We start from the raw sequence: 20,459 nt of genomic DNA, 5'->3' as shown, positions 1-20,459 counted from the left end.
AATATTGAAATAGATAATATCCAAATTGAGTAAAAAATTATGTATGTATAATCCCAAACATCACAGCTGCAAGTATTGGTGTAAAAAAATTACTTTTGTAAACTAAATCCACAGTGTGACCAAATAAGCTCCTACACACCTGCCTGAGAAGTCTCAGCCCTGAGCGTTCGCCTTTGAGAAGACATTTGCACCTTTGTGCATCAGAGCTCGTCTCTTATTGCTTCTTCCCTTGAACTGGAATTGACACACTGCATTGTGGTGTCTCAGAATCAAGTATGAATTAAAAAATTGCATGGTCAGCTGTACTTCACATCCTTTGTACCAGGATCTTTGATTACCCCATGGTACTTTTTCAACAGGAATCTGCCTTTTCATTGTAGAGAATGGATGGTATCTGGAGAAATGAGACAGATATTTATTCTTTTAATTCTTATTGAAAGAGCCTGGATTAATGTAACTGTCCATTTTTTTCATGGTCCTTTGCACCATGCTCATCACAGTAGTATTTTAGTAGCTCACATTCATTCCTTTCTCTGTAGGTGGAAGAAAGCTTTATTATCTTGATTTTGTGGACAGGAAATCAATGGACCACTGTCAGAACAAAGCCTAACATTCAGGTCCCTTGTATTTTGAACTCATTGCTCACTTTTCAGTTCATTATAATTGTTAGATTTCAGTTGGGGGTTGAAGTGATGTTCTATTCAGGCATAAAGCATTTAAACAAAGCAAGAAATGTGTTTGGTTTTTGGTTTTTTTTTGTTTTTTCTCCATTCAGTTCACTTCCATCTAACCCCCATGCTTGTTTCTTTGACTTATTGTGTGTTACTTTTCTTCCTTTGGTCTCTCTGGGTTTTGTAAGATTTTGCAAAAATCGAAATCTTGTAAATTCTCAAACTGTGATACCCCTTTGACTTTCTTCCATTTGCACTACTAGCATTTGTTCATTCCTGTACAATGGCTTCATAGCCCTTTTGCTAAGTTTAAAGCTCTCCTACATCTACTTTTTAAATGATTTTTCTTCTCTATCATATTAAGTAACCAAGACATTGTACAAGGCCAGAGCAGGGAGCAGGACCTGAAATCTCCAGTGTGGAATATATGCCTTTGTTATAGAGTGTTTCAGAAATAACAACCCACGCTGGTATTGCTTGCCCTGGCTCTGCCTGTTGGTTCTCCTGATGGGCACCTTTAAGCCAGGGAAAGAACCGCAGAGTCCTGACATCCACCATCCCCACTTTGCTGGTAATACAACAGTTCTGAAAGTGTTTATTACCAGCATAAACAGCTTCCACAGAAGTGAAAAAGTGCATCAGTCTTACAGAGGCAACTATTTAATTATGCCTCTCACAGATGAGAGAGCTCCTGTTCCTCAGTGTAACCAAACTGTCAAGAAGAGGTCGGTGGTCACTTTGGTCTTCTGCTGCACCGTGGATTGGTAACTCCTAAGCTATGGCTTACAGTGAGGTGTTGCCTGCAGTGCTTCCTTGTCTTGTCCAGAACCACATAAAATTGTGAAAGGACAGTGGCATTGCCTGCAGTGTAACACTGGCTCAGGAATTTCTCTCATGGTTTGACAAAGGCTAGGACAACTCCTGTAGCTGCGTCAGTTTGTTCTCAAAGTTGTCTTTCACCAGCGTTGCATTCACCTATTTATTTAGTTCTCATGTCTGATTTCATGATGTTGATTGCATGTGCCAGAGTTTTTGGAGAAAACAGATGATAAGACAAAGTGCAACGGATACAAACTGGAACACAGGAGGTTCCACTTAAATATGAGAAGAAACTTCTTCTCAGTGAGGGTGACAGAACACTGGAACAGGCTGCCCAGATGGGTTGTGGAGTCTCCTTCTCTGGAGACATTCAAAACCCGCCTGGACACATTCCTGTGTAACCTCATCCAGGTGTTCCTGCTCCGGCAGGGGGATTGGACTAGATGATCTTTTGAGGTCCCTTCCAATCCCTGACATTCTGTGATTCTGTGATCTTGGAGATAAGAGAATATGATTTTATGGTTGTAAAAAGTGCATTAGATTTTTTTACCTTTCCATTATTGGGACACTCTTACATTTGGAAATATATAAAGGCCAGGGAGTAGGGGATATTCGTATTGTCAAATTTTGTTGCTTCTGACTCTACTAAGAAATAACAAGTTGTTTATTATACTTTGCTTATGAACTAAAGGATGTTGTAAAGACAAACAAAATTATAAGAGACTGATCTTAAAAACACAGTCATATATGAAACATGGAAGCCATATTTTGCATAAGATCTCATTTGAAAATAACAAGGAAAGGAAAAGAAAAGATGTTGAATTGTGGCAGTGAAGCAGTTAAATTCTATAACTGTTTTTGTTGAGACATGTAGTTTGCCAAAGTTATTATTCCCAAAGCATATCATACTTGCCAGTTCTTTATCGGATTTGACAGAGGATGATCTAAAAAAAAATAGGCAGGAAGTGCAATGTCACCCTAAAAAGTCCTTAACTGCTTTAGTTGTTTACAGTGTGTAGCTATGAGCATAGCCTATCCTACATTTGTGAAAACCTGTGTTATCTCTTTATTTCAACAAATCAATCCTAGAAATGGGAATTACAAATCACAGCCCATTATGAAATGTATAGTGATAAGTGTTAATAGTGTCATTCTTTGTGTTTGCAGTATTACTAATCAAGATTTCATTTTAAGCTAATTTTATTTTCTTTTGATAGATACAAATAGTCTAAATTTACTTGCCTAATAGTAAGCAGCAACAGAATACTGAGGTTAAAATTATTTATAATCACAGTAAAATAATAAAAATATAATCACAGACTTTTAAAAAGTGACAGATTCAGGTACTAAAATATTGTAAGTGTAATACATTTATTGTCTGGTAGCTTATTCAAGGCCTTGCTTTTTTATAAAACCTTGAGTTGGGCAAGGACTGCAGTCCTTACCACACAGCAAACATGCTCTATGGTATTTTGTCTGTTCTGAGCAGTCACAGGCAGAAAAGAAGGGTGTTTCAAAGAGTTCTAAGAAAAATTTGGTGATCACTCTTTCAAGGGACTAATAGGTGCATTTCCAAGTATTCACTGCCAGATTTAAATCAGGAGAATGATCCTTCTGTTGTTTACAAGTCAGCTGGCCATATCTATTAAGGTCATTGTGATGACACCTGTGCCAGCTGGATACCACAACTATTTTCACAGCTGAGTCCTGTACAGAGATATCAAGAATGCATGATGAGGAAAAGAGGCAGCCTCTGCCCTGCTTTCCTCTCCTTTACCATAAAAGCCAACAAAAATTTCTTCCTTAACAGTAATGTTTGAATAATGGGAATCCCCAAGAACTTGATTTCAACAGGTTTCTGACACTTTAAAATAATTTTTTAAAATTGTTTATGCAATTTTCATATTTTTTGTTAAGTTTCCCTTTCAAAGGCTTTAAGTTTCATAAGTAGTGAATAAGTACTTCAAGAGTGAACTGCATAAGCCTCTGAAAAGGACAGGAGATGGAAAGAACATGATGTATTTGCTGCTAGTCTGCCTTAGGTAGTAGTGGGTTAGTTACAGTAGCAGTTTATCTGAAGATAAAACTGATGTGGATAGTCACTGGGTGAATGTGAAAAGTCTTTTATTGCAAAATCTGTGTTAACCTGGATTAATTTTATTGTCAAGTACAGCGAACATCTAAGGAAATTATGGAACCATAGAATGGTTTGGGTTGAAAGGGGCCTTAAAGATCATCTAGTTCCAACCACCCTGCCATGGGCAGGGACACCTTCTACTAGACCAGGTTGCTCAAAGCCCCATCCAGCCTGGCCTTGAACGCTTCCAGGGATGGGGCCTCCACAGCTGCTCTGGGCAGCCTGTGCCAGTGCCTCACCACCCTCACGGTGAAGAAACAATGAAATGAGCAACTGAAGCAAGGGAGAAGAGAATGTTTTGAAAATGGCTGCACCACAAGTGTCTTATGCAAGCCTATCTGGTCACTTCGTGGCCTTTGCGGCATTTTTGTTTGTTATCCTTGATATATTTGTAACAAGAATGAGTTAGTAACATCAACTTGGAGCAGTATAGTTTCAGTATTTACACCAGAAATGTGCAACTTGTATTCTGTGAATATAATTCTTCTACCTGGAGAAGAGAATGGTGGTCCAGTCTCATCTGTACTTTTCGTTTGCTTCTGAAAAATTCTTTTGGTGTGAGCTAAAGAAGTTACACTGCCCAAAGGACTGCTTTGTGCAATGAGAGTCTCCATAATGTAGGACCTGGCCCAATCTGAGGTGAAATCGCCTGCTGTTTTTGCAGGCATTAATTCTTATGACTTTTTTTCTCCTCTCACCTCAGCTTTCCAGAAAATTAAAGATGAGCAAGTAGAGGATGTGAAGGAATTTTCCTTAAAAAGTAGTTAAAAATACCGACCTTTTGATTAAGCACATTCTGGAAATATTTAGCCTCAGGAGATATATTTTTGGATAATTGTGATCATATAAAAACAGGAGACTGAGATTAAATCCCTTATGTAACTTTTATTACAGCTTCAGCTACCATGAAGGCTATAATTATGGGAGTACTTCTTGTTGACTGTGGAAAGGTCCCTGAGCAACATGCTTATTTATGTATTCAGCTAAATGAAATAATTACAGAACATCAACCAACTATTCTTTCATGGAGCCTTCTTCTATTGTTCCGTATTCTTTTAAAATCATGAAGAGACTGAAAAATACAATTAAGAAATCTACTTTTATCATTAGGATTCAAAATTAATTTTGGAATGTTAATGTATCTGCATCTCTTCATATATATGGCTTTAACAATCTTACCCTTATATCTCCCCAACATTTTGATAACTGTATTAGTTCTCTTTGAAGAACATCCTTAGACAATTTCTATGCAAAGGAGGTTTCCATCCAGTTTGTACACATAGACATGAGTGGTCCTGGATGGACAGGAAGAGGAATATTTTTCATTTTAATAATATAATAAAATAAAATGCTTGTTTGGTGAGTAGATTTTGATAAATTCTTGTCATTTACTAAGCGTGAGTATAACAGAGCTAGAAATAGGCAGAACTACAGCCCTAGAAATGACTGAAGAAAAATCAAGTCCTATATTTCTCAAGTTTGGCACAGAAAATTGCTTGAAACATTTCATGGTTTTCATTTCTATATCTGCATTTCAGCAGCTCATTTTAAAAGAGGGTAGTTGTAGCATCCACTTCATTTCATTATGCAGGCAAGCTGCAAAGAAAAATTCCTTGAATGTAACCCTGATGCCTGTAGAACTAACATACTCTGAGACCATCACAGAAATATTATCAGGAGACAAATAATTTTGTACTTACATCTGCATTTAGATTATGTTCAGTAACTAATGAAAGGGGTCATTAACTGAAGAAGGAAAGCTATTGATTTGTTACTTATTTATTCTATACCCTTTTTTCTGTGCACAGAACATGATGATGGTCCTGGGGGATGGGGAAAGTTTGCCATCATATTATGAAATATTATATTAATACACGTTAATATTCTGTTAATACACATTTATATAGAGACTAAATGCTCCATGGCAAACTAAATTTCATATAATTCTTGCCTTCTGAATGTTTCATTTTGCAACCTAACCTTAATATAACACATATGTGAATTTTCCTGTATGCATATATGTACATATAAACATATATAGGCACAAAATAAGATGGTGGTGCTAAGGTGTCTTAAAAAAGCCCTGCAGTCTTTGGTATTTTATTTTTGCACATCTTTTCTTTAAACTGTAAACCAGGTATAACAGATCATTGCTCTAAACTAATTTAATTCTATAGTATCAAGCCGTCAAGCCTTTGAAAAGAAGGTATGAAACTAAATTAGACAGCTCATTATGATCATTACTGATGGAATCCACTGGAGTTTCATTTTCAGGTTTTTTGTTCCTCTTTAAGGAGGTAATTAATTTCCTTCAAAGAAGGTGGTTTGAGAAAAATAACATGTAACCAAACTCAAAAAATAGATGTTTTTACATATACCAAATTACTTTCTGCATTGTGATTACTAAAAGGGACATCAATAATTAATGGTACAATTACTAGTTTACAGGGTCTTTTATTGCAGTGTCAAGGTGATGAAAAACCCTCTCACACTGTTTTTTTTTTTGCTGCCACTCCAGCTTACCAAATCACAGATGCACTGACTGCTTCTAGACCATTTACAGCATGTGTGCTGCCAGGAATGGGTGATACTTTGTGATTTACTGCTGTGATTAAGCTCTTGTTACTTAAATCAAATCATTTTAACAGTGAGGTGAGCCTGCATTGTGTCTGCTGCAGTTTAGAAATCAGTTTTAAGAAGGCAGCAGGTTGCATAAGTTAAAAATTACACTTGTTTAGACAATCAGAAAAGCTGTTATTAGTATTCCACTTGTGAAATGTTAGATCAGCTTTAAAGAATAGAACTGCTATGATTTCTGTTGAAATGCTGTATTTCCGTGTTACAAATAGTTTAATCTTAAACCCGTGATGTATATCAGAGTAGCAGTATTTTCCTCGTGCTTGTTAGGTAGAATTTTAAAATTTGCCTGTGGCTTTTTGCATAATGCAAACTGAGAAATATAAACAAGAAAACAACTCATCTTAACTCCTGTATGGTTGTTTGCTATTCAAAATACCTAGTTGTTCAAGTATGTAATACAGAAAATTTTGGTTTTAAGGTCATTCTTATTTCTGTTCTAAAATATGTTTCCTCATCAGGAATCAAGATATTTCGAGTGAATTTAGAGTCCTGTTCTGTGCCCACTGAAAGCTTGTAATAATCTTTTTGGAATACCATGGTCAAAAATATGGACCCGATCTTGTTTTGCCTCCAGCTCTCCTTATAGGACAACAGCTATGTCCAAGGGTCAAAGTGGAGGGTATCTTTTCCTTCCAGACAAAACCTAATAACAAAACAGAAAAAGGCAATGTTGAACTGAAACTGAGATACTTGATAATTTTATAAGATTTTTTAATGTCAAAATTTTAGATATTTATATTATAAAACAATAATTATTGTATTATTCTGCTAGATGCACAGATACATTCTTTGTTCATTGGTTATCTCATATTGAAAATCACAAGATGAGTTATTTCTTAATATCACTTTTTTGTAGCAAGATGTCAGTGATCCTGACTGGAAGCAGTGGAGAGAAAGGAAAAAAATGTGATCAATGAAGCAACTGGCTGATCCTCAGTCATAATGTAAGGGTGGCTGTTGGGCTGATGATGGAAATTGATTCTAGATAATGATGTGTCTGTGATAGGAGGTATCACTATGTTGTTAGTAGTGTCTCCTTTCATTAGGCTTATCTCCATGTGACTTTGGGGCTGAAAATATAGAAGGCTATTATGAATTAATATATTTATGTTCTTTAAAACTAAGCTAAGAAGATTTTCCTTTCCTTCCTCGCATGTTCACCATTTCAGTTTTACTTATGGTTGTTTGTTATCTTGATGAAGTTAATACAACTCTGTCATGAGTACAACTGTCAGGCTAAGTTTATGATCTTGGTTGTGAATTTGACATCAGGTCTCACAAAGAATCCATTCCCTTGCTGCCTTTCATGGTCTCCTGTTGTCTTCCCTTTGTAAATTCGAGGCTTAGTAATTAAGAGATACTGATTCAAAGTAGCTTAGTTATTTGCTGTAATAATTAGTGTTGACATCAAAGCACTAAAGCTTAAAAGTAAATAAGTACACAATATAAGGGGTTAGTTTTTATGGGGTTTTTTTGTTTGCTTGGTTTTTTTTTTCTGTTGTTATTAAGTATTAGAAGGATCTATGCATATGTTTGCATGTTGTTTATGATTTGCATTGGCTTCAGTTGTTCTAATAGCCTTAAATGTATTATTTGAAGAAAACATTTTTATAGACTCCCTGTTAGCAGATGTCCGTTTCTAAAAGAGGTTAAAACGCACCTGGTTAAACACTGCCTCTCAAAGGTACAGAGCTCATATGTCTGTCCCAAATGTCCAAATAGAAATAAGTTCACATTTAGGATTCAATGCATGTGCAGTAAATCCTATGCCCCTGAGACTTCCAGATGCCAGGCAGCCTTGTTGGAGCTACTTTGACAGTTATTGGGCCAAAGTCACAACTTCAGGATGTAAAAAGTGTGTATCTGTGGAAAGCCGAATATAGGGTAAGTCAGCACAAGTGAATTGCGTAAGTAAATATGTCTACTAATGCTAAATAGAGTCTTTCTGAAGCTGCTTATTTCTTCAGTTTAACCAAGCTTCCTTCACTGAATGTAAATAAAATGGTAATGAAAAGAAAAATCTAACGGAAAGAGGTATCACGAGTACACAGAACCCAAACCTGTTTCTTAAACATTGCAGCTGTTCCTCACAAATTTTCGTAGTGCTCCAATTATGAACTGCATTCTCTTCCAGGGTGCTATAAGGCTCATTTCCAGCTGGCTTGGCAGGTTTTACAGTTGCCTTGCTGTTGGCAGCACGACAGTTGAATTTGCCTGGACTATTTTCAAAGTCTGAGGAAGTAAATTGTTGTGCATGTGCAGATCAGTTCCCAGTTGTGCAGCAGCTCCAACACATCATAGAACCATTGGATCTTCTGTGCTTGTATAACAGAACTGTAGTTCCTTAACAGTCATTTTCCAAGGTGATTCATTTTTCTGAGCCAGTGATTTGAGAAAGTTTTGTGTGTGTGTGTGTTTTGCTTTGTTTTTGTTTTCCTCACCTTCCAGACACCAGTGAATTCCTATGAGCATTGCATCCAAGAGCTTGTTTAACTTCCAGTAGATGAGCCTGTGAGGAGAGGTAGGCTCACTCAGGACACTTTGCTAGGCTTTTAGTTGATGGGAATATCATCACAATGTTAGAGAGGACTCAGCTGCTGAAACAAGGGCCAGATGTGGGATCCTTTAGTGTTATTAGTAGGTTTTATTCTCCCTTGCATTACTAATAGTGCTTGTTTCCTCTTTAAATGGGTCCCTCATAGGGACTCTCATAGGCAAACTGGTGTTGCTGATACTGTTTCCAAGCCTGAGGTGATGAAATTGCAATGACGTTGTCAGTTGGAACCCTGGGCGGGAGGGTTGCATGGTAATGACAGATAAGCAAGGAAGACATGTGAGGTCAGCCTGTGAACATATGTATGGTCTTTGTGGAACAGGGATGGAAAAGGAAAAAGGTGTATCCTGCAAGAGACTGAAAATTTAGACTATTTAGAATAGCAGTAAAGAAGTAATAAATTACTTTGATTACTTACTACTGGGCATGATCCTGAAATACTGTCTTATCTAAGCTTTCCAAAGGTTGTTTTCCTTTGTATTCTGCTCAAGGAATTTCCTTCTCCAGGTATAGGCTCAAAACTTCCTGTGGAGAAGAGAGAGGAGGAGGAGAAGTGGAGGAGGAGAGGAGAAGGAGTTGAAAAATGAAAATGCCAGAAGTAGGGTCAAAAGTGTAATTTGGAATAAACATCTTCCTAAAACAAAATTTTAAAGACAATAGCACAAGAGAGAAATGCATAAGATAGAATGCTTAATTAGTTCCAGTTTTCCCTGATCTTATGTGAAATAGAGTAGCAGAGAACGGAGAACAAAAGTGTGCAAATATGAGAAACCTGAATATTAATAAGATCAACTGGCAGTGGTGGACTGGGTCCCCAGTATAAAGTATCTGGCTGTTTTCCATTACTTCTTAAAACTACTGGTCCATTTCCTTGATGGCCCAGAGTGTGAGATGTGTACTCGATCACACGATAGAGGCCATGGTGTGACATACGGGGACACACTCCAGGTGTTACATGAGAGGCACAGCTGTAAGTGTGTGAGGTCATCTAGTACGTGCACTGTGCTGTGACTGGATGCTCCTCTTCCAGTGGGTGTCTGGTGAGTGTGGACTTCTGTTAGGAATTTATGGAATTTTGGTATTTCTTTTTTTCTCTCTCTCTTTCAACTCACTGGTTTTAATATGCCATAGCTTTCTACAGGAAGTAGGTAATTTATCATTTGGTATATTGATATGATTTCTTTCAATTTATTCCAAGCAAAAACATTTATCAAAATATATTTAACTAATACAGTAAGCCTAATTTTGTTTCAGAAAATGTAATTTTGAAGCAAGTATTTCTTGCAATTTAAATTCTTCCAGGAAAACATACTTAAGCAAATACTTCCAGTAAATTTTCTTCTATCAGCAGTGGTGCTGTCTCCATTTCAGAAAGAGAGCCACAACAAATTAGTCATGCTGAAAACCTTTCGCCCTTTACATTAGATAATCCTTTCTGTTAAGAATAGTTGAAAACAAGGTTATGTGTTGTTTGAGGTTAAGCCAGGGTCTTCAATTTTAATATCATCCTTCCCTAAATGATGTCACTTAAAAAAAAAACCTTCCAACTCTGTAGCTTCTGTTTTCCTTTCTTGGCCATAAGAACTTCAGTTGTTTACAGATGTTCACCATTAAAAAGGACGGTTATACAAGATCACACAAAATCACTCTTAGACCCTTTAACACATGCAGTGGTCCTATAAATCTCCATATCCATATATCAGAGCTGTGATTCTGTCTGACTCAATGCAGATATCCACAAACAAGGCATCTACATCCTAGCTAACCATCTTGACTTCTTTTGGAGTAGTTGAAGAAAAACACACACTTCTTGAGTACAACTCATGTCAGCCTTAAAGTGGATGTATAAAACAAGTTAGATGAATGCAGTTACAAGTAACTTGTTCAGATATAGAAATCTAAAACTGCTTGAGATCAATTTTGGGTGTTTCTACTTTTCAGGCAAGGGACACTTAGCTACTTCTTACAATATCTGCTAGTATTCTAAGCTCCAAATCAGAAGCTTCTGCTGAATTGTGCACAGTGATTTTCTTCTTAGTGCTTATAACTGTCAATTTCCTGTGGAGAAGTATGGTTGCACTTGTTAATCTTTGACTTCTCTTGAGAACTTCAGCAGTGAATCTCCCAAGTGGGTCAAGGTCTGCTTTCTAGGGGATTTGACAAAAGATCTCCTACATCTTTTGTATTTATTTATATGGTTGCTCTGAGATTTCTCAGCTGCTAGCAGTAAGGCTCTTGAGGCCTTTGAGTACAGCTCTTAGTATAGGTGCCACTGGTTTGAATAGTCAGGGCTAAGTGCAAACATCAGAGTGTGGTCCACAGCTTCCTTATTTCTAATGAACTCTGATGCATTTTTCCCCTCATTACTGCATTTCTCTGTATTTCACACATTAAAAGTCAAGGCTGTACTTCATCTCCTTTACATAAAGAACAGCATCTCCTTTGTGTTTTGGTAGGACCAGAACCTTCAGACATTTTTCCAGGCTGTTCCATATTGAAAGCTGACAAATCCAGAGGAACAATTATTTCCAAACAAGAAATGTTGAAATGTGTGGTAGGAAGTTTCAAAGCCTGCTAGAAGACCTGCAAGAAGAGGCTTCCTTTTGTTATCAGTGCTCAGAATGCATTAGTGACTCTGCTGAAAAATATTTCTGTGCTTTTCATGTGCCAGGCAACTTTGCATTTGTTCCTGCACCAAATGCTAGCATGGCACAGAAATGTCAGAGCTGACAAAGAAGTTGTTTAAACACTCATATAATCACCTCCAGGCAACTCTGTCTGTGTAGCTCCTCTTTGGAGTCACCCACTGTGTGGCAGTCTAGATGGACAGTATCGCAAACACAGAAAGTAACCTTCCTAAATGAAAGTTCTTACACAGCTGTAGTCCACTTTCCATTTCTCTCTAGAGTTGTTGTAGTGTAGGGCTTCACTGGGACTTTGCAGGTAAGAGGAGGATCAAGTGACATGGGAGGTACTCTGCTCACTGTAGCCTTGTGCTGAAAAGCAGCTTGGAGGGGAAACACGATCAATGGGCTGCGGCCAGTTGTATGAGGTTCAACAAGGCCAAGTGCTGGGTCACAACAACCCCAGACAGTGCTACAGGCTCAGGGAAGAGGGGCTGGAAAGCTGCCTGGCAGAAAAATACCTGGGGGTGTTGGTCCACACCTGGCTGAACATGAGCCAGCAGTGTGCTTAGGTGGCCAAAAAGGCTAACAGCATCCTGGCTTGTATCAGAAACAGTGTGGCCAGCAGAACTAGAGAAGAGATTGTGCCACTGTACTTGTCACTGGTGAGGCCCCACCTTGAATCCTGTGCTTGGTTCTGGGCCTCTCACTACAAGAAAGACATTGAGGTGCTGGAGAGAGTTCAGAGATGGGCAACAAAGCTGGTGAGGGGTCTGGAGCACAAGTCTGATGAGGAGCAGCTGAGGGAACTGGGGCTGTTTAGCCTGGAGAAAAGGAGGCTGAGGAGAGACCTTATCTCTCTCTACAACTACCTGAAAGGAGATTGTAGCATGGAGGGTGTTGGTCTCTTTTCCCAAGTAACAAGTGATAGGACAAGAGGAAATGGCCTCAGGTTGTGCCAGGGAAGGGTTAGACTGGATATTAAGAAAAATGTCTTCACGGAAAGGGTTGTGAAGCAGTGGAACAGGCTGGCCAGGGAAGTGGTGGGGTCACCATCCCTGGAGGTGTTTAAAAGACTTGAGGAAATGGTTTAGTGGTGGACTTGACAGCGTTAGGTCACTGATTGGACTTAGTGACCTTAAAGGTCCTTTCCAACCTACATGATGCTATGATTCTATGACACATATGCACAATTATTGGCTTAGATGGTCAGTATGTAGTATGTATTCAGCATGCAGTGTGTAGTTAGGTAATCTCCACAGCTTGAAGAATTTAAAATTGTATGTCTTGTCCTTTTTGGCAGTGAGCTTTGAATTTGAGGAAACTTTTGTTTGTTTGTTTTTCTTGGTTTGAAACAAGATGCTTTTAATTTACCAAGGGAAGAACTTCCCAGTTTAGATAAGTGCTAATTTAGATAAGAAGTGTGTGGGACGTGCATAAATCCTACGTGAAGGTTTTGGGCACCTTAGGGCATCCCAAATTACTTCATGTGTAGAATGGTAAATTAAATAAAGCATCTTATGTGTAAACTGTTTGGAAGATAAGTGGTTTTGCACTTGACTGCGAACATGGACAACACTCGAGAAAGTGTAGATACGTGCTGTGTAGCATAGGTCAAAATTATTTAACGCCTTTTAAAAGTTACTTAAGTGCTGTATTTCTCAGTGGAAAAGCTGTTTTAAGAAGTGAAAAATACATACTCAAACATTAATATAGAATGGGAATGGAAACTGACTGGAATTCTTTTAAATATACACTGTTATTCAATGTTCCCATCGCAACGGGAAGTTCCCATTGCTGCAGGTTCCTGAGTGGAGATGAAGAAAAGCTTTTCTTCTGCCTATTTGCTTTTGGCTAAAGAAAATGAGCAAAAGATACTAAACATCAGTAAACTTACAAACGCTTCTGTTTAACAACATTTATACAGAAAGGCATGGTCACTGATGTGATTTTTTTCTCAGTCTGATTTGTCCATGCAAGCTTTCCATATACACACAGAGTTCAGTGGCACCAATAGGAGCAGACCTCACATATGGCCTTTCTCATATCCAGCTGCGTTCCTGAACTCGAGGCGTCTGAACACTGTTATGATGACATTAGCTAAGATTGTACCTAGCTTATTAATATATTAGTTCCTTTTTCCATGAAAGATGGCTTTGATATTATAGCTTACATAATTTATCAATGAGATGACAGTTTATTCCTGAGTCTTTTTCTGCAGCACACCATAAATCCACATATTCTCAATAATAAAACATCTGTTATTGTGGAAGAGAAATATCTAAGAGACTGGTAGTCAGAATTAAAATTACAGTGTCCTTATTACAGAAAGATTATGGTTTAACAATTTTTCTTGTAAGGAAACAAAAACCTATGTCTTGCATGTATTATTTTTAATTTTACAAGATTTCACAAGTTATTTACTCAGCCAAGATTTTACTGTTTATAGAACTTGCACTGAAAAAATTATGTCCAGGGATTTTATCAAGTCATTTGTTGTTCCTCAAAAAGTGTGGGTGTACTAAGCAATATATGTGTCATGAAAATGTAATGTGCTATAGGGCTCCCAGACAGTCATTCTGGGTATATTTTTATAAGTTTAAATATTTTATTAATAATAACTCAATTGCATTTAGTTAACTTCTATAGCATTTAGTCCTGTCATTTAGATTATTTGATCCAATATTAAAGGCAAAACCTAGATGACCTACAAAGACTTCATAGTTTCTAATTTCTATGACATTTTTAAACATAAAGCAACATATTTTAATGGAAAAGAGAATACAAATATAGACAAAACAGTCTTTGGGTAGAGTTATTGCTTATTTCCTTATAATTTTAATTTTAGAGTAATTGGTATTTACCGTGAGACACAACTAAATTAAAATGAAAGTCAGCTTTCTGCATCTTGACTGAAAAGGAGAGGGAAGAATAGTAGAGCAAGAAGTGGGAGTGCTTTAATCTGGCTACAGGCTCAATTTTGCATGTGTTCCTCCATGCAGGTTTGGGTTCAGGGCTTATCATTTGATACAGAGTAACTGTTGCTTCAAAGTAACTGGATTTTTTAAAACCTAAGTAATTTCTGTGTGCGAATGCCTCGGGCATTCTGGATTAAATGTGTCTAATCATGGACACAAATAGTACGTGGATGCACCATATAGTAATATATGTTTGAGAGGACTCCTGGAAATCTTTTTAGCAAGCAGAATTCAGTTACACCAGCAGATGAGCCTGCAACCTGTGTTTAAACACTTGAACACAGAAACTAGTGCAAAAATCCTTTCGGTCTCCATTACTACTGCTAGGCTGAAGAGCAAAAAATGGAGTATATGATAGCCCTGTTCAAATGACATGTTAAAAAAAAATTTGGTGTTTCTAATTGTATAAAATCAGCCCAGTTGACTTGCCTTCCATGAGAGTTTGAAGGCTCCTGAGTCCTTTGTGTGCTAATTTTTGTATTTTCTTGGATATGCAAAAATTTAGTTGATGCTGTGTCAAAAGAGTAACTTAGGGTAGTAGGATCCTCCTGATAAAAAGGTGGTGATGGTGTGAATGGGTCACTGAGATCCCGCTTGTAAGCAGTGGAGGAGAAATAAGTCATTTTGGGTATGATGAAGGTATGGTTTATCTCACCTGGAAGTACACATTTAAAACAGATCAAATGAACCACACCTTAAAAAGTTTTGTTCTGCTAAAAAGTTCTGTTTCCTTTCGCTGATTGTAGAAGGAGCATAGGCTATTTAATTCAGGTGTACAGGTCTGTATAATAAATATCCAAAGTTTGTGTAGAAGAACTTGAGTCTGCAGATTCAATTTTTTGAGCGTTGTCTGTAAAATTTCTCTAACAGGATGTAAAATAACTTACCTTAAGAGATTTTTTTCTGAGAAAGTAGACAGAAATTGGAAGTTCCATAGTAGGAAAATAACCAATGCATTTTATTTTTACTGTATAATGGGAGTTTAAAAATTTTTAAGTTATTCTAAATAATGTATCATTCTCAATAGCTTAAGTAGTATGTGATATCCATGTCACATTGTATATGTTGATGTGTGTAGGATAACATTTTGGATAGCTCTATTAAAAAAAAAAAAAAAACAGAAATAAAAAATATAGAATTTCTCTATCTGAAAGTCAGTGTGTATGTTTCAAATGATGGTGTGCATATGCCAGACTGTTATACCCCCACAGCGCTCAACATTTACTCACAAAATACCTATAGGATGAACTCAGGTATGTACAGCACACCTGTACTGTAAAGTACAGTTACTGTAAAGCTAATTTAAGTTCTTTCTATGAGTATGGGCCTATAAGCACATATTGTGGACATGCCAGTAGCAAGTGAAGACTGGACCATTTTTTGGTGACTAGGTATATGCACATTTGCAGTGGGAGTGTGTGTGTGCTTGGTACATCTCAGGTGACTCAGCTTTTCAGTAACTTGTTTTCCTATTTTTAGGAAGTTGTTTTCTATGTAGACACAAAAGTGAAAGTTCATCTTGATAGGAAACCTTGCTCTTCACAAGCTCATACAAAACTATAACAAGAGAGTTGGCAAAGCCATAGTGGGTTTCACAGAGTACAGGTAAAGCGCTGTAGAGCGGCAAGGACATAATAGCTGTACTCCTGGATTCCTTTCTCGTGCCTGCTTTTGGCTTATAAGTGATAGTCGAGATTGCTGCAGAGAATTTTAATACCTAAAATAATGGCCAGTAATTTGCTGTGCTTGATTCTTAATGCCTAATGGTAGCTACCTACATTTAAATTTAGTCATTTCAATGAAAATACAGCACTTCTCAGCAATAGTCAGGAATTAGAATCAGTAAAAAATGAATGATCGGTTTGAACTGTTCTGCTTATAAAACCCATTTTATTTCAGTGCTTTGCTTATAGAATTAGGTACCAAATTATAGGGAAGCAAAAGACAACTTTTTTAGTCGGACTTTGCTTTTGAGTACAGCAGTTGTATCAATGACACAGAAAGTAACCGCTGGGACAAAAAACTATATGGGCTCACTCATGTGCCTTTAGTTCATGCAATTAAAGATAAGAAGTCATCATTACTGTAATGAGATGGGGTTTCCTCACCTAAGATGGCTTTAAAAATATATTTTAAAACCAGGATTTGTAGAACGGGCAATATGTAGACTGGAACTCTTGAGATCTTCTGCGTATCTCTAAATGTATATTTATGCAGTAAAGGCTAGATCTTTATGAGCTCACTAATGGTTTCACTCAGTTCCTCTGAAGCAATGTCTTTGGAAGCAGAGGTAAGACAGCACTGAAAATTCCACGCCAGAAGCACCTTGTACAAAATGTTATTAGCTTTCAGGAGAATATTTCTTTTCCCTTTAGCAGGGTAGCCACACTTTTATCTGTAATATAGTCAAGATGTTAACTATCAGGAGAAAGCAGTTTTGTGCTTTCAAGAATCAAGAAACACAGTTAAAACATTTACAGCAGGCCCATTTATTACTTAGAAAATGTGAATGAATTAAAGCTTCAAAATAATTTAATGAGGTCCCTTACCATGTTTTTTATGAAATTAGAGGATATTTAATATGCTACAATGTTTCTCTAGAATGTAAGGGACTAAATTCAACAAGTGTTTTTGAAAATAAAACCTTTGTATTCCATACATACATTTCCCTCTTTAAAATGAAAATGAGACTTTCCCACCCCCTCTCCCCCATCTAGCATATGCAAGTCTATATATTAGGAGAAAACGTGAGAAAAAAGATATTTCTCATTTTACATAATATCCCTCTGAGGAGACTATATTTTATTTTTCTAAAGCATATATTAGCTTATTTTTATGGGGTTCTATCTTCACATCCTCTCTAAAGTTTTCTAGACAAGTGTTAGGGCTGTGAACAGATCTATGTTATATTTCACCAGCATATTGATGTAGTTTCAGAAGAACAGGTTATTTAATATCAGAGCATCTTCAGAGGATCTGAAGTAATGGAAATATTAGTAGAAGGATGTCATTTGTGGTCTGTATAAAAAGAGCACAAGTACTTTAGTTTAGTGTTCTTTTGGTCATAAAATTTGATAGAAAGTTAACATTTTTCCCTGCATACAATAATATCAGCATATTACGTACCATGTAGTTACAAAATATTTTTCACGTAACATGTAGTGACAGTGCTGAAAACAAAAGAGAAATGTAATAATGCAAAATGTATGGGCATAATTTGCACTTTAAAGTACCTACATAAAAGAGAATGTTTTATTAATATACATGAGTCATTCTCCAGTTCTGTGGACAGCAGCATTAATTCAGACCATTTCTTTAAAACTGTGTTTTTAAACCTTTCTTCCTCCCATGTCTCTGCTATACAGATTAAATTCTGATTCTGTGAAAGATATATCCACTTTGTCAAAACTCTACATATTTGTTCCCAGTTATAAGGTACCTGTACTTACTAGAATCCTCCCTGATATTTAACCAGTAGATGTTTCTCTGGGAATTTAAAGCAAAATTAATATGCTTTTTTATTCTAAAAATATTTTCTATTTTAAAAATCAATCTATCATATTTAACATATAATTTAACCTTCTTCAAAACATTATCTACTGTACAGCTGAATATAGAGTACCGTTGTTTTAAGTATTTTATTAAAGTGATTAGAATAAATACTAGTTTGTATTAGAAAAGCAGAGAAGTATGTTCCCTAAGACAGAACTGTGTATTTACATTATGATGAAAACTCATTCCATATTCAAATGCTTTCCTTTCTGAAAATTCTGGTAGGAATACAACAAAAATTGCCTTTTATTTACTGTAAGTAATTTTAGAGAAACAGTTATGAACTCTGAAGCCATGATTTTTTTCACTGTACAAAAGTTTATGTACAAGTAGACACACTTACACACGTACCAACTTCCTCACTGTATTTCATGTCCCATATACTCTGTTCTTGTAGCCCTAACTTTTTTGTGGAAACACTTTGCAAGTCCTGCTGGCAGAGGTTGTGAATCAGATAGGATAATCAGAAGTCTTTACAATTTTACTGTATCTTTGTCTGTTCTTTCTTTCACCTTTCCTTTACTGCACTATCTTGTCTGTCTGATTCTCACAGGAGACATGGATTACAACTGGTTGGACCATACGTCTTGGCATAGCAGTGAGGCATCCTCAATGTCTTTGGTGAGACATGTGGAGCCTTACCTTTTAGATTCCTTTATCATTTCACATTTCCTTTGTTTTATTTACACCTTTGCATGTTTTCTTTTTTGTATCCTTTTTTTATCCCACACCTATAGGGTACAGTCAAAGGGGAAAAAGAAAAACTAGTGAGCAGGCAGTTCTGTCGGATTCTAACACCTTATCCGAGAGGCAAAAGAAAATGGTGTGCTTTGGTGGCCACTCTTTGGAAGAGGACTTGGAATGGTCTGAGCCTCAGATAAAAGACTCTGGGGTAGATACGTGTAGTAGCACAACTCTAAACGAGGAACATAGCCATAGCGAGAAGGTACTGAGAAGCCTGCATTTTAACCTGCTCATTTGGTCTTTGTTTGCTCTCTGTCACTCATTAAAATAGTGTATAAAATAAAAGATAGGGTGTTTCTAGAGACAATGTAGTGTTTCTAAAGGTGCAGAAAAGAAAAACAAATGAAATGTCTCTGCATGCTTGCAGATTTTCCTGTTTGGCAGCCAAAGAAAAAAACTGAGAGGCATAAAGGATGTTGTTCCTATGGTTGCATAATAGCATATCGTGGTATTACCTTCAAGTATAAAGTAATTAACAATAAGGATTCTACTGATTGGCTTATTTGATTTACTCCTGGGGCTGAAATTAAATTAATAGTTTAAACCCCAGGTGAAAAAGGGAGAAAATTGAGTCTCTTTGCACAGGAAAGTTGTTTTTCTTTTTTTCCCTTTCACTGTCATGGTTGTTCTTTTGTTTTGTTGCCATGCCATTTTTGTGCAGTATTGTGCAGAATTAAAGGCTTTGCCATCTGCTTTGGTATTTTTTATTTTTGCTTTCTGTTTTGTAGAGATTATGATAAATCTTTTTAGAGTTATTGTTGTAATGGGAGCAGATTTGTCTGTGCCTGCTAATTTTGCATGAAATAGAGCATGAAGTAGTATTTATCTGTGAAAAAGTGCTATGATTACACTAAATAAAATGTTAAAATCTTATTAATTGTACCAATCTGCAAGTATAACTGTGCTCATATATAGTAATGGAGTAACAATGGTCACCATGCTTCATATGTGGAATAATTATTCTAAAAAAGAAACTGTATGTTTAAATAGAGTAATGATTATACCTTTTACTATATTCTATAAGTTTTAATATACCGCTACTGAGAGAAAGTAAAACACCGAAAACGTTTGTCAGTCTGAGAGAAAACTGACATTTTTGGAACAGCGGAAAAAGAAAAAATGTCTTACATCCAATTTCTGTTTTGAGTTAAACTTATTTTTCAGTATTACTTTTATACTCCACCTCTACGGTTGTTTTTTGTCAGTACTCAGGTATGATTGTCATTGTGTATAGATAACTATGTGTAGTTGTCTGTATCTGTCTAATCATCAAGAGGCAAAGATTGTTCTAGATATTAGCAAAATTTGATTAGTAAAATAGATAATGTTATTAAATATTAGAAATACACTGTGACGGACTATACATCCAGATAAGTGTTTGCCAGCACAGTTTTTTGTCATTTTATTACATTAAATATTAGTGTAATCATAATACTTTCATGGCATTTTAAAAATATATCAGACAATGAAAAGTATTACTGAAATATTTGTCTTTGCTATCCTGTTCACTGTATTTTCCATTAACATCATATGATAGCATCCAGTAACCTGGCAACCATCCAAAGACGGAGACCGTCTCATTGGTCGGATTTTGTTAAATAAACGACTAAAAGATGGAAGTGTGCCTAGAGACTCAGGAGCAATGCTTGGATTGAAGGTTGGTAATGAATAATTTTGGAACTAACTCCTCGCAGTTAAACTAGCTACCTTTATAATGTAAGTATTCTCATATCATAGTGT

The 20,459-nt window shown here is 36.5% G+C and overlaps 1 protein-coding gene across 29 annotated transcripts in view; it reads left to right on the top strand.

The window, feature by feature from the left end:
* Nucleotides 1–20,459, top strand: part of RIMS2 (regulating synaptic membrane exocytosis 2) — a gene marked incomplete at its 5' end in the record, with an annotated part of 471,635 nt that overhangs the window by 226,486 nt on the left and 224,690 nt on the right. For 17 of the 29 annotated variants that reach the window (XM_082045215.1, XM_082045212.1, XM_082045210.1 and 14 more), the window contains 2 exons: nucleotides 18,529–18,596; nucleotides 20,257–20,380. In XM_082045215.1, the coding sequence (XP_081901341.1) occupies nucleotides 18,529–18,596; nucleotides 20,257–20,380 (192 nt within the window). Of the gene's footprint in view, nucleotides 1–18,528; nucleotides 18,597–18,712; nucleotides 18,922–20,256; nucleotides 20,381–20,459 lie in introns of all 29 variants that reach the window. The other 12 variants (XM_082045213.1, XM_082045206.1, XM_082045230.1 and 9 more) reach the window with 1 other exon arrangement.

This window comes from Streptopelia decaocto (genome assembly GCF_964273445.1).
Source record: "Streptopelia decaocto genome assembly, chromosome: 2".
NCBI lineage: Eukaryota > Metazoa > Chordata > Aves > Columbiformes > Columbidae > Streptopelia > Streptopelia decaocto.
This window is presented reverse-complemented; position numbering and strand designations above follow the sequence as displayed.